Here is a 14324-nt window from a genome sequence, read left to right as displayed (position 1 = left end):
GACCCGGGGTCCTATTTCGCCACGAACCTTCCGGAAGACCGAAGAGCATACGAAGTGGGGCCACGAGGTGGCCGGACCACATGGCGGCGCGGCCAAGGGGGCCCGCGCCGCCCTGTGGTGTGGGCCCCTCGTCGGCCCCCGACTCTGCCCTTCCGCCTACTTAAAGCCTCCGTCGCGAAACCCCGAGGCGAAAAACCACGATACGGAAAACCTTACCGAGACGCCGCCGCCGCCGATCCCATCTCGGGGGATTCGGAGATCTCCTCCGGCACCCTGCTGGAGAGGGATTCATCTCCCGGAGGACTCTACACCGCCATGGTCGCCTCCGGAGTGATGAGTGAGGAGTTCACCCCTGGACTATGGGTCCATAGCAGTAGCTAGATGGTTGTCTTCTGCTCATTGTGCTTCATTGTTGGATCTGGTGAGCTGCCTAACATGATCAAGATCATCTATACTGTAATACTCTATGTTGTGTTTGTCGGGATCCGATGGATAGAGAATACCATGTTATGTTAATTATCAAGTTATTACATATGTGTTGTTTATGATCTTGCATGCTCTCCGTTATTAGTAGAGGCTCGGCCAAGTTTTTGCTCTTAACTCCAAGAGTGAGTATTTATGCTCGATAGTGGGTTCATGCTCGCATTGACACCAGGACGATGGATGAAAGTTCTAAGGTTGTGCCTGTGCTCTGTTGCCACTAGGGATAAAACATTGGCGCTATGTCGGAGGATGTAGTTGTCGATTACATTACGCACCATACTTAATGCAATTGTCCAGTTGCTTTGCAACTTAATACTAGAAGGGGTTCGGACGATAACCTGAAGGTGGACTTTTTAGGCATAGATGCAGTTGGATGGCGGTCTATGTACTTTGTCGTAATGCCCAATTAAATCTCACTATACTTATCATGACATGTATGTGCATTGTTATGCCCTCTCTATTTGTCAATTGCCCGACTGTAATTTGTTCACCCAACATGCTTTTATCTTATGGGAGAGACACCTCTAGTGAACCGTGGACCCCGGTCCATTCTTTAATACTGAAATACAAATCTGCTGCAATACTTGTTTTACTGTTTTCTCTGCAAACAATCATCTTCCACACAATACGGTTAATCCTTTGTTACAGCAAGCCGGTGAGATTGACAACCTCACTCGTTTCGTTGGGGCAAAGTACTTTGGTTGTGTTGTGCGGGTTCCACGTTGGCGCCGGAATCCCTGGTGTTGCGCCGCACTACATCCCGCCGCCATCAACCTTCAACGTGCTTCTTGGCTCCTCCTGGTTCGATAAACCTTGGTTTCTTTCTGAGGGAAAACTTGCTGCTGTGCGCATCATACCTTCCTCTTGGGGTTGCCCAACGAACGTGTGAAATACACGCCATCACTCCACCTCAACCTCGCCTTCTTCCTTGGCTTTCTCCGCCATGTACACGAGGTAGACGAGGTAGTCCTCGGTATCATCCCGCTACCCCTCTCCCGGGATTTGGTCGCCGTAGTACACTTCTTCGGTGGCACTAGTGGCATCGACATCCTTCATCATTGGCACTTGTGGCTCACAAGACTAGCCGCCGCCCGCTAGTCCTAGCGTGCCCGCTGAAGCCGAAACGTGCCATTGATGGCGCCGTAGTGATCAGCGCGGGCAAAAAGGGAAGCGATGGAGCCGCTTCCCTACCGCTAGGCGCGGGGAGGGGGGCTGAGGCGAAAGAGCAAGGACACACATGTGGTCTGCATTGTATCCGATACGATGCATCCGCGATCCAATTTTGTGCTACAAATGGGTCAATGCACACATGCTAGACCGTTTGCGTCGGACCGCGAGGCTGAGTTATGCTTCTTCTGATTTAAAAAACTGATCTGATGGCTTTTGGGCCAAAAATGCACTATTCCTGCAGATGTCCTATTCTCATATTGGTCTAAAAAAAAATTAGGACACATGCTCTAACTTTTTTTTTCTTCTGCAAGTGATATATTTTGGGGTGAACATCTTGGCTGCCCTATCTTATGTCCTATACACAGAATCATTGTGCTGTACACTCAGCCGCCACGGTGAAAGTTTCATGCTTGCTGATCATCGTCGCGACACCGCAAGCTACCCTTAGCTCCGTCGTCACCTCACCACTCATTCCCGCCGCTCGGGACCTTCGGCACAACCAGCGCACCCGTTGCTAAATCACAAGACACCGCCACCCTGAACGCCTAAATTTGCCTGTTCTTCGCGCCCGCCGTTGCACGTGATGGTAATTGTAGCACCAGCACAACCCAGTAACATCAATTGCCCCCCCCCCCCCCGCTACCCCCATGCGACTGTCGGCGAGCTGCTTCTCCTTGTTGAGATCTCGATGCTCGGTCGGCACGACGTTGCCAAATTTGGCTTGCATCCCTCGGCTCCCATCTGTCCCCATCCCCGTCCTCACCGCCTTTATTTCCTTGGCTTTCCGTGACCTCCACACGCCAAAATCGAGCTCATCAACCGTTAGATGCACCTATCTTCCTAACCACCGTCAGATCTCATATTCCAATCCGCCCTAGTTTAAGGGCATCTGTTACAAAAAAAAACTATTATGCTTCCCTAAACCTTCTAGCTCCTACCCTAAAACTTTTTGGGTGCCAGTCTTTCGCGCCCTATCATACGTCATCTATTGGAGATGCTCTTACAAAATACATTGTCGCTCAACGCTCGTATTCACCATTGGTTACGGCTTTTGCGTTTATACTCAATTCTGGAAGAAATTTATGATCACTTCTATACATTTTAGTTTTTAGTTTTCCTATTTCATGCAATGTTGGAAATCATTGGCACAAATTCACTTAGTTTCCAATCATGCAGATGTAGGGTTTGGAAAGTTTGGGCTCCTCCAAGATACCATTTATTTTTGATTGGTTGGTTATTGAAAATAGGACGATATACATGCTTTAAAAAAGAGGATGGCGAAATTGTGGAAATTTCCCCCTTTGCAACACCAAGTTCAAGAATGAGCGGTGCATCTTCTCTATAGGTGTGCATTTTCCACGCGTATTTGGAAGGAGATCATCTCGTGGTGTGGCATCCATGACATGCAACTAGAATATGGGACAACGAGTCATCTATTCACGTTTAGTGGACAAAGATCACTTTAGAAAGAGGAACGAAGAGGAAAGCTATGGCATCTATGACCATACTTATCTCATGGGTGATTTGGAAGGAGCGGGATGCTCGAGTTTTTCGATATCGACAATTCCCAACGTTCATTAAAGAAGAGGCAAGAGCCTAGAGCCTAGAGCCTTGATTGTCCTAGTCAACTGTTCGAAAACCTTCTTCTCCATTAAAGAACATAGTAAATCGTTTGACTCGATTTACAAAATTCCCATCTTTTTCCTAATTATGTGTTTTTAAAATCTTGTGAATTTCCATTATTCAGAAAATTGTGCAAGGAAGGTGCTTAAAAGCGTCTTTCGTATTAAATGTTTTTGGATCAAAATAAATGGTACTACCGAATTCCTATGGACATTTGGACAATATTCCTTTCCCCTCACTTTTGTAGAAATTCGAAAATCCGCTCCAACCTCTTATTAAGGATCAATCCCATAAGATCGAGACTCCTTTCATGTATTTTTTCTTCTGCGTTCCATTCAAACTATTATGCCGACACTATGTATGTGTTTGGAAATCCTCTTTTTGCACTAGCAGATCTGTGAGATTCGTGAAATTTCCTTATTCCTATGAACCAAAGAAGTCTGAGGAGGTGTGCAGTGAAAATTTTGCGAAGTCTCTTTGGATCATAGGATACCCTTTGCTTTTGAGAGATGGGTTACATTCCTATGACATCTCATTTTGTCTTTCAGAAGTCTAGTCTCTCTCTCTCTCTCTATCGCCTAAATCCTCTAAAATTATATTTATTTCATGTACACCATTCAAAGACATGCTGCATGTTCTGAATTTCAACACTACTGCCGCTATTTAGAAGTCAGTGTTGAGCCCACGGTCACCAAAGAAAACAGAGAGATAATGCAATCCAGAATAAATGTTTAGGCTGGCACTGCTGGTTGCCCGGCTGTGTGTGGATTCGGGCAGATTTGGGCAAATCGTCAACCGCTGTCGAGGAGGCATGGACACGCTGGGGTTACATGCACGGAGTGATGGAGTACTGTCGAAGCACGGCTGTGCTGTGCATGGAATAGAAGCGTGGCCGGCAGGCAGAATCGATGGCGTGGTGGGCGACCTTCTGGCGTTTCATGCCCGTGTGCAGCACCACAGGAAGGACACGATTGTCCCTCGCTAGTCTCTCAAGAGCGGTGCATGGCCGCTCTGACGCGGAGCGTCAAGTTCACTGGAATTAATAGGTTTTTTTAGCTATAATCCACTGAATCAGCAGTACGAAGTAAGTGAATTATTCGTGCCTATCAACATTGCCACGCCACATGCACATTGAGTCACTGACCAACATGCTTTCAGAACCAATGGTTGCAAAGCGCGATCGAGGCAGCAGACTAAGATTAAGCCACCTCGTATTATCAAGGGAGCGAAGAGCGAATTAAGGAGTTGAACTACAAAACAAGCTCCGGAATTCCGTGGATTCAACCTGTAACAATATTGAACTACCTCGCATCTAGGCTGAACAGAAAAAATATGGCGGTGATCCACTTGTCACACAAAGTAATTCCTGAATCTAGCCAAGCAGAGGTCAGATGTCATGCAAAGTGACATCATGATTGTGGAACTATCAACTTAGAACTAGCTAAAAATCTATCCATTCTGAAATAGAAAATGATACGTTGAAAACAGACATTGCTATAGATTTACTGTAGCACGATAAAAAAAATGTAAGCAGGCAGCAGTGTCGTCGGTCTTGGGCTCTATAATGCTTTTTGGTTGTCAGCTGCTTGGGCTCTCAGTCCCCACGGTAACCCCATCAAGAGATGGCCCAGATGGGTGCTACGAGTTTTCCTTTTCCTGGCAATATTCCTTTGGTTGGGAGTATGAAATTCCAGTGAGTTTGTATTGGAACATTTGCCCAAAGCTAATATAAAAGACATCTAATTTACGCTGAAAGAACATGAATATACTCCACCACTAGCAGGTTATAAACTCCATTAGTAGTATAGTAGCATAGCCACGTGGCTATATGATGTATCACAGAGGCGAAACCGACACTACTCCAAGGGTTCTCAGTTGCATGCCTGCCACTGCCATACACCGAAGACGCAGGAAAACCTTGTCAGGACGGTGGACGAACAAATAGACCTTTTTTCTTTCGTGGGATGGACGAAGCACTTGTGATTAAGAATCTGAATATCTGACAATGACGCTTGATCCACAATGGAATTCCACGTTGAAATAAGCATACGAAAGTGGGGATGGCTAACGCTCTGTGACTATAGTACGGGAAAATGCAAATGCCTTCCTAATCGACATGCTAAATAGTGAACAATCTGTGGCTGTGGAGAAAATGCCGCTCAGGCTTGATCTGCCACCGCCAGGCAGGGACATGGGGCTTGTGTATTACCTTCGAGCCAGCAGGCTCACAAGACAATTGATCCAATCGATGCAGGGGGTTGAAGAGTAATAAACACCATACAAAAATCTCTAGCATACCTGCAAAAGTGAGTGAACAATTTACTGCAAACATAGGTGCATGATTGAAACAGGGTTTCTTGCTTCCAATTTGCGTTGCAGGTGCTGATTCACAATGTTCATGACATCTGACTGACCCGAGGAAATGCAGCATCTAAACTACAAACATTGGTACTAAAACAACTACTAACCGAACAAGTTTGTTAACCAACAGCAACAACCACAGGGCTCAGTTTTTCCAACAGAACAAAGCAACTGGTTCATCCAAGCGTTTCATCCTGGGTACAACTTTGACCAAAGTAACATATGTCCATGTTCGTCTCCTTGGCTGAGAGCTGTCACCTTCCAAAGTCCCCAAAAAGCAGCGAGGGAAGTTCCTAGCTGCCCATCCCAATTGAAAATATGCATACACCTATAGCAAAAAAAAAAAAAATCAAAGATATCATGCTTTTAAGTCAAATACTGCAGTGCCGTTTCCAGCTTGTAAGAATAATCACACAAAGATCATCATGGAGTAATGTTGAGTCAATAACCAACCCTACACAGCCAAGTCGGAGTAAAAAAGCAGCAGCAAGGCGAATGAAGTGAAGAGGTTAGCTTGAGCTGAATATCTCCCCTTTGACTAATACAGTGTCTACTTGTATGTGTGTGTACTGTGTACACTAAACATCTTTGGCTAGTGCCCGCAAAAAAAAACATCTTTGGCTAGGCAGTCCTATAAGATGTCAGTCAACTAGTTTGGCTGCGATGCATCAATCCTAAAGAGGGATTAACGACTCTGGCCTAAATGACGGTAAACAAAACGGTTGAAATTTAACTGTTCAGGCTGAAAATCTGAAACCAGTACAAAAGTGGAAGAAATAGCTGAATTTTTCTAATGTCTAAAACCAACAGGAAAGAAAGTACCTCATAAGCGGTTCCATAATTTCATCTTCCAAGTGAAGGTGGTAATTATGAACCGAGCTACTAACAAAGAGAAGCATTTGGAACTAGATATTTACAAAACCAATTGAACGGTTAAACCAATGCAAACGAAGGAAGGAAAACTTTACCTTCTACGCTAGTAATACTGGAAGCTCACACCATCAGTTGTCATTGTTGTTGTAAGAACTCGCTCTAACTATATAAACCTGCATCATGAGATAAATGGATTTTAACCATTACTAGGCCTTACAAGAGTCCCTAATTTTCATGTGCAATTAAAGTCCGGCTATGGGAAGCTAATATCTTTTAGATTTGGTTGAAATAGAAGGACTATGTAGAACAATAGTACTCTTTCGTGCACTTCACGTAAAATTCTGAAAGCCCAAACAGGCATGATTTCTCACTCTTTCAATAATTAGAAACAGTTCCTAGTTACAATTTACTGATAAGCATGTGGCACTACGCAATAATTCAAGTCTACAGCATGCAGAAACATAGAAGTTTGTAGGAAATTAACTCTAGTTATTACATGGCCAGAACCGAACTTTTCCATATTGTACTCAATCAACTCTAAAGTCTAAACCACTGTGTGGGTAAACAAAAACTGTGGACTTATACATTAACGAGGATGACTCCTGTAACCCACATAGTAGCAAGGAAATTGCAGAATCATAATGCTGCATTTGGAATCCAAAAGGTAGCACAGAAATTCGATACAACATGATGCAGGGTCCCATAAAAACCCTGTGTTCCAGTCATGCTATCGAGAGCAACTTTCTTTTCTCAAAACACCCATCTAACTAAGATCGTGTGCGAAGAACAGGTTGAAGCTCACCTTGAATTTTCTCCTCTCTATGAGCTGCAACACCAAGCAGTCACCATCAGCCAGCCCGTGGTAAGCAGAAAACGCTCTCCACTCGAGAAGGTAGCGCATCTGATGTTTGTACTTGACACGGCAGAGCATGGCGAACTCTTTATTAGTCACCTCGTCCACCAGAACCATCATCTCATCATGCACGGGGAGATACTGGGCGAAGTGCACCGGGATATACTGCCAGATAACCAACAAATTACCATCCAAGAACAGATTACATTTACAATAGGCAAACAGGGGATGTTGTTACCGTACCAGCTGATTCGATTTAGTGGAGGTGCTGTGGGACATGGGCTTGATGAAGGCTGGGTAGTCGGAGCACAGCTGGCCCCTGAGCTGCTCGGCCCTGGTGACTGCGTAGGCCCTCTCTTGGTCGGTCGCGTACGCTGGAACTGGATCGGGCGATTCGGTCTTGACATCGCCGTTCGCCTTCCTGATGCGGTAGTCGGGCTGTTCCGGGAGGCTGGCGATGCGGCCGGACCGCCGGGTCGGGGCGTCCAGCCTCGGATTCCGCGGCATCACCAGCTTGGCCTGCGGCACCAAGCGAGCAGACCAGGCCGGGGGTCAGCAACGAGACGACGGAGCAAAGAAGAGGAGGACCTTTTCTTTTTTTGTCCCGGAGGAGAGTGGATCTGACTGACCGGCATGGGCTTGGCGGCGGCCTGGCGGACGGCGGCGGAGAGCCTGTGCACCCGCAGCTCGTCCAGCTTGCGCTTGTTCTGCTCGATCTGCCTCCGGCGCTGCTCCTCGTACGAGTTGGCTTCGTCCATTTTCCCCGCCACCCTTTTCCCTCTGCTGCTGTGGTTGTTCTTTGGGCTGTTGAGGAACTAATTTTGGGGAACCATGGCAGGCAGGCAGGCAGGCAGGTCGGGCGGCGGCGTTCAAATTTGGGGAACAGAAGTAGAGCCAAGGAAAAGCCGCGAACTCAGGAGTCAGGACGCGCCGACGTTGGAGTTGGGCCTCGTGAACTACACAGTGGGCTGCATCCCGCGGCGCTAGAAAAAATGCCACGGGCTTGATAGGAACAGTGAAGACGACCTGCAGGCTGCAGCAAAGTTACCACTACTGGAAATCCTTGTTTCCCTAGAGTTTAAAATGTTCTCTAGTACAGTAGTAGTATTTCGGTCATAAGATTTTCTTTTATCCCTATATCTTTTCTTCTAGAATGTAGGGACAGGGCTGTCTTGATTTGGTTGGTTTCTTACGTACGGACGACAGACGATGGAAACCGCAACAGACTATGACTTTTCTTTGAAATGTAGGGATATGAAAACGTTTCGTCGAGGTAAATTTGCACTCACATGACATACCAATGTGAGGGGAAAACAAAACCACGGGGAGGATAACATACACGCCATGGAGACCTCTTATTAATGGAATAAAATATCAGAATTGCTAGAAATCAGGCGTCTGATTTTCTCGCTTCAGATAACTTGCTGAAGGCGAACAATACTACCATTGAATTCAAATCTGATGGTTCAGATCGGTCAGTAAAATACACAAACAGTGGTGCTGGTGGACAAGAAACGCTACGGTTGGCGTCGCTAAAGTGAAATGCATGTTTGTTATCTGCATATTGAATTGATCTGGGTCCTTCAATTATTGTCTGACGGTTGAGATACCAAATTAGAGTGTTGTACTTCTGACGGTTGAGATACCAAATTAGAGTGTTGTACTTCTGTTCAGCAAGTTAGAGAATCCACGCTATCTGATTTCCAATATGTCTCGGTCGTTGTCTGTGAACTATCTGGTCTGCTTTGCTTTTCGATTCGTGTGAGAGTGTGGGATAGTTTTTTTTTAATGTCCGAACGGGTGTACATGGGTTATTCTGGTATGAGAATTTGATGGGCACGGGCTTGCTCAATCATATTTCGCTCTGGCTTCTTGGGATTTCTCTCTGTCGTGGTGGCGTTGGGGGTTTTTTGGGCGTGGCGTAGTAGTCGGTTGCGAGAAGGCCATCTATTTCCTTGCAGCAAAGTGCGAGAGACGCCAATTCGCAGCAGTCGGGAGTTGAGTGAACTAGGCGGAGACGAAACGGCGAAGCGAAGGTTATCTCTTAATTTGTTCTTGTTGTAGGTTGTGAGTAGGTTTTTTGGTCGATTTTTGGTCTCCGATTTGTGAATCTGTTTGTGAATCTCACGTAGTATTGTATTGTTGTTGCTGTGTTTTTGGCAGGGACCAAACGGACGAGGAGCGAGCAAGGGTTTCTACTGTTCTTTTTTGGATTTTTGCCAATATGTCTTGGCTGGCAAATCTATCTAAGCTCCTATATCTTTTTCTCGCGTTTTTTGTCAGCGTATTTTTTTTACAACTAGATCTGTTCGTTTTGGTTATGTAGGTTGTGGATATTTCGATGTGCTTCATCCCCTTTTTGTGAATGGTAGTTCAAGTGCACGTATTTTGCATCATTTTGTTGGTTATGTAGATTATGTAGTTAAAGTCTATGGATTCAAAATACTAGGGCTAGTGTTCATACTGTGGATTCATATCCATGTTTGCCATTATTTTGATTTGTGATTGATTGGTTGAGATTGAAGACAATTTGTTAGCATATGAACATGCCATGAGTATCTAGCATTTTTTAACATGATGCTATTGTGTTTTATGCCGTTATTTTTACGGTTTTGTATGGTTGATCGTGTGTGATTGAAGTTATGTTCTAAAGTTATTTTTCTTAGCATTTCTTGCACATGATATAAGTAAATTTCTGTATTGATTTTACATGTATCATGTTGGTCAATTACTCTTGTGAAGCACTCAAGCACCACAACTTCAATGAACGTATCTATCAACATCACCACGCCACGTGCACACCTAGCCAATGACCAACTTGCTTTCAGAACCCAACGGTTGCAAAGCGACCGGGGCAGCAGACTAATTAAGCTTAGTTCACCTCGTATTATAAAGGGAGCAAACTAAATTTGTGTTGAACTACAAATCGATCTTCATAATTACTTATCAACTCGTAACAATTTTGAACCTCTTCCCAAAGTAATTTCCGTGGCAACACAAAGGCGTTTCCAAAGTAGTTAGATTTCGGCATCTACCCAAGCAGGGATCAAATATCATACAGAATGGCATCATGATTGTGAAACTATGAACTTCAAACAAGATATGTTGTTCATTTTCAAATCGAAAAAATGAAAACTTGGACAAACCTGCTATATATATTCATAAAGGGGTAAATATGTGGGTTTTACGAGAAATTGTTGACGTGTCGTTTTGCAGTTTACATTTGCACGATCTAAAGTAGAATGTACAACTTCTTAAAAAATATTGAAGCTCTTCTTTCAAGCCTTTTTAAGTTTGATCAAGTCTATAAAAAATACCAACTACTTTGACTTCAAATTATTATTGTATATCCATCTTAAATTATATTTTTGCTGTCTATATTTTTGCTGTATTATCATATTTATCTATAGACTTGGTCTGGAGGGAAACTAGAACTTCAATTACTTTGGAACGGAGGGATTCAGATTCTATAATAATGAATACTTTAAACTCTATTGAGCTTACATCGAGCTACTGTTTTTTTTTATCTAATATAATTTCTCAACCAGTTGCATCGGATGCGTGTTACCACATTCCAAACCGATGGAAACGGCGCAGCTGGCTACAGTAATCAAAGATGCGAAATAATGGAACATCTCAGGAGAGAATGCCGGTCAGGCTCAGGACATGGCGCTTGCGTATCACCTCCGAGCCAGCAGGCTCAAGACAATTGATCCAATCAATGCAGGGGGTGGAAGAGTAATCACCATACAAAAATCTGCAGCACACCGGCAAAACTGAGAGAACAATTCACTGCAAAAACAGTTCATGATTAAAGCGGGGAAGAAATAACAAATTCATTGAGATTAATTCTCGCTGCGCAGTTGGAGCGCATGCACCACATGCACAGTTTCTTGCTGCAGATTCGCGTTGCAGCTGCTGATTCTCAATGTTCATGGCATCTGACTGACCCGTCAGAGGAAATGCAAACATCTAAACTACAAACATTGGGTACTAAAAGAACTACTAATCGAGCAAGTTTGTTAACCAACAACAACCAGGCTCAGTTTTTGCAACAGAGCAATCAACTGGTTCATCCAAGCTTTTTATCTTGGCTACCACTTTGACCAAAGGAACAAATGCTCATGTACGTCTCCTTAGGTTGAGTCTGCCACCCTCCAAATTCCGAAAAAAAAAAAACAGTGCGCCATGTTCTCAGCTGCCCATCCCAATTCGCAATTGAAAATATGCATACACCTACAGCCAGAAAATCACAGATATCATGCTTTTATGTCAAATACATACTGCCGTTTCCATCTTGTAAGAAGAACCAAACTGAGATCATCATCGAGTAATGTTTGATCTAATAACCAACCCAGAACAGCCAAGTTAGAATATAGAAACAGCAGCAAGGAGAATGAAGTGAATAGGTTAACTTGAGCAGAATAGAACTTGTGTGGTCTGCTTTGACTAATACAGTGTCTACTTGAATATGTGTCTACACTACATCTTCCAAGTGAACTTGGTAATTATGAATTGAGCTGCTACACAAAGACAAGCATTTGGAACAAGATATTTACAAAACCAATTGAACGGTTAAACCAACGCAAACGAAGGTAAGAAACACTTTACCTTCTCTGCTGGCACTATTGGCAGCTCGCACCATCAGTGGTCATTTTTGTTGTAAGAACTCGCTCTAACTATATAAACCTGCATCACGAGATGAATGGATTTTAACCATTACTAGGCCTTACAAGAATCACTAATTTTGATATACAATTAAAGTCAGGCTATGGAAAGGTAATATTTGAACACTTTTTTATATAGATATGGTTGAAATAGAAAAATTATGTAGAACAATAGTAATCTTTCCTGTACTTCATGTTAAATTCTGAATGTCCAAACATGCACAATTTCTCACTCTTTCTATAATTAAAGACAGTTCGTAGTTACAATTATAGATATGCATGTAGCACTACGCAATAATTCAAGTCTACAGCATGCAGAAACATAGATGTTTGTAGGCAATTAGCTCTAGTTATTATATGGCCAGAAATGATCTTTTCCATATTGTGAACTCATACATTAATGAGGATGAGTCCAGTAAGGCAGTAACCAACATAGTAGAAAGGAATTCGCAGAATCATAAAGGCCATATTTGGAATACAAAAGTAGCACACAAATCTGATACGAACCGAGTATCCATTGTTGCTGGATACGATGCAGGGTCCCTTAAAAACCCTGTGTTCCAGTCATGCCACTGAAAGCAACTTTCTTTTCTCAAAACACCCATCTAATTAAGATCGCGTGCGAAGAACAGGTTGAACCTCACCTTGAATTTTCTCCTTTCTATCTGCTGGAACACCAAGCAGTCACCATCAGCCAGCTCATGGTAAGCAGAATACGCTCTCCACCCGTTAAGATGCATACGATGATCGTGGCTGATACGGTAGAACACGTCAAACTCGTTATTCGCCTCATCCACCAGAACCATCGTCTCATCATGCACGGGGAGATACTGCCTGAAGTGCACTGGGATATTCTGCACATAGCCAACAGATTACCATCCAAGAACCAATGGAGCACATTACAACAGACCAACAGGGGATGTTTTTGCCATACCAGATGCCTCAATTTTTTGGCGGAACCGTGGGACATAGGCTTGATGAAGGTTGGGTGGTCGGAGCCCAGCTGTCCGTTGAGCTGTTCGGCCTTGGTGAATGCATAGGCTCTCTCTTCGTCGGTCGCATACACTGGAACTGGATCAGGTGATTCAGTCTTTATATCGCCATTCGCCTTCCTAACGCGGTAGTCAGGCTGCTCCAGGAGGCTGGCGATGCGGCCAGACCTTCGGGTCGGTGCGTCCAGCCTCGGATTCCGAGGCATCACCAGCTTGGCCTGCGGCAGCAAGCAAACACCAGACAGGGTCAGCAACAAGACAACGGAGATGACAAGGCAGGACATTTTATTTTCGAGAATGAAGGCAGGAAATTTTGTCCCGGAGAAGAGTGGGTCTGACCTGCATGGGCTTGGCGGCGGCCTGGCGGACGGCGGCGGAGAGCTTGTGCACCCGCAGCTCATCCAGCTTGCGCTTGTTCTGCTCAATCTGCCTCCTGCGCTGCTCCTCGTACGAGTTCGCCTCGTCCATTTTCCTCACCTCGCTTTTCCTCTGCTGCTTTAGTTGTTCTTTGGGCTGTTTGGAGGAGGAAAATGAAATGGGGATTTCGAGTAGAACTATCAACAAATGAAGGAACTAAAATTGGGGAACCATCGCAGGTCGGGCGGCGTCGTTCAAATTAGGGGAACAGAAGTGGAGCGAAGGTAAAGCCGCAAACCCAGGAGTACCATTGCTGGAACAGGATGTCAATACCTAGAAACCATGAATTACCATTGGTCCATTGCTAGCAGCCTAGCACGATGGGTGACTTCAGTTATTAGCATTGGACTTAAGATGGAATAAAAAGAAACTAAAAAAAGAGAGATGGAATGAACGGCGATTTGCACAAAAATAACCCAAAACTGAAAGAAAAGCACAGACTGACCCTCCGGCGAAACTATTTCACCAATCTAACCCTTTTGTGTGGCGCCCCTCACACCGGCGCCACAGACCCGTCCGACGTGGCCCGTCGACGCTGAGCTGGTGATCCCGATCCAACGTGGCAGCATGTGTGGCGCCGCTCCCGCCGGCGCCACACGTTGAAAGTGTGGCGCCCCTGGCAAGGGCGCCACACATCCACTTAAGTTTGGCCGCGCGCGCCCAGCCCAGCCCGACCAGTTCTTCCTTTCTCTTCTTCGCTCAGTCAAGAACAGGAGGCGGCCGGCTCTCTCTCCCTCCCTCTCCCCCCCACCAAATCCACCACCAAATCGTCAGATCTGTCCGTGGAGATCGTTCCCAAGTCGTTGCTTGAGGTAATCTCCTCCGTTCCCCCTCTTTTCATCCACTAGTGGAGAAGAGGCCTTTGGTCCCAAGCAAATGACCCAC

At 44.9% G+C, this 14324-nt stretch overlaps 3 protein-coding genes across 4 annotated transcripts in view; 1 reads left to right on the top strand and 2 right to left on the bottom strand.

Moving 5' to 3' along the window:
* Positions 1-14324, top strand: part of LOC124706640 (B3 domain-containing protein Os06g0194400-like) — a 74150-nt gene that overhangs the window by 51346 nt on the left and 8480 nt on the right. The window lies entirely within an intron of this gene.
* On the bottom strand, positions 5668-8121 carry LOC124706638 (B3 domain-containing protein Os06g0194400-like). The gene is made up of 5 exons (XM_047238318.1): positions 7951-8121; positions 7607-7906; positions 7313-7528; positions 6606-6683; positions 5668-5965 (listed from the first exon to the last, which is right to left on the bottom strand). The coding sequence occupies exons 1-4, from the start codon at positions 8119-8121 to the stop codon at positions 6639-6641; spliced, it is 732 nt and encodes a 243-aa protein (XP_047094274.1). The 3' UTR covers positions 5668-5965; positions 6606-6638.
* Positions 11192-13795, bottom strand: LOC124706639 (B3 domain-containing protein Os06g0194400-like). Its single transcript, XM_047238319.1, has 6 exons — positions 13611-13795; positions 13362-13535; positions 12965-13240; positions 12675-12884; positions 11975-12052; positions 11192-11599 (listed from the first exon to the last, which is right to left on the bottom strand). Exons 1-5 carry the CDS (start codon positions 13611-13613, stop codon positions 12008-12010), a joined length of 708 nt encoding a protein of 235 aa, XP_047094275.1. The 5' UTR covers positions 13614-13795; the 3' UTR covers positions 11192-11599; positions 11975-12007.

Source organism: Lolium rigidum, chromosome 4, assembly GCF_022539505.1.
Source record: "Lolium rigidum isolate FL_2022 chromosome 4, APGP_CSIRO_Lrig_0.1, whole genome shotgun sequence".
Lineage (NCBI taxonomy): Eukaryota > Viridiplantae > Streptophyta > Magnoliopsida > Poales > Poaceae > Lolium > Lolium rigidum.
Note: the sequence above shows the minus strand (reverse complement) of the source record. Positions and strands in the feature narration are given on the sequence as shown.

Excerpts from the sequence above, each read along its gene's own strand:
- LOC124706639 (XM_047238319.1), bottom strand. Across the intron at positions 13,241-13,361 it reads CCGCCGCCAAGCCCATGCAG|GCCAAGCTGGTGATGCCTCG; the intron begins GTCAGACCCACT and ends TTGCTGCCGCAG. Across the intron at positions 12,885-12,964 it reads CCAAAAAATTGAGGCATCTG|AATATCCCAGTGCACTTCAG; the intron begins GTATGGCAAAAA and ends GGCTATGTGCAG.
- LOC124706638 (XM_047238318.1), bottom strand. The coding sequence starts at position 8,121 with ATGGACGAAGCCAACTCGTACGAGGAGCAGCGCCGGAGGCAGATCGAG. Across the intron at positions 7,907-7,950 it reads CGGGACAAAAAAAGAAAAGG|TGGTCTGCTCGCTTGGTGCC; the intron begins TCCTCCTCTTCT and ends TGACCCCCGGCC. Across the intron at positions 7,529-7,606 it reads CCACTAAATCGAATCAGCTG|TATATCCCGGTGCACTTCGC; the intron begins GTACGGTAACAA and ends GTTATCTGGCAG.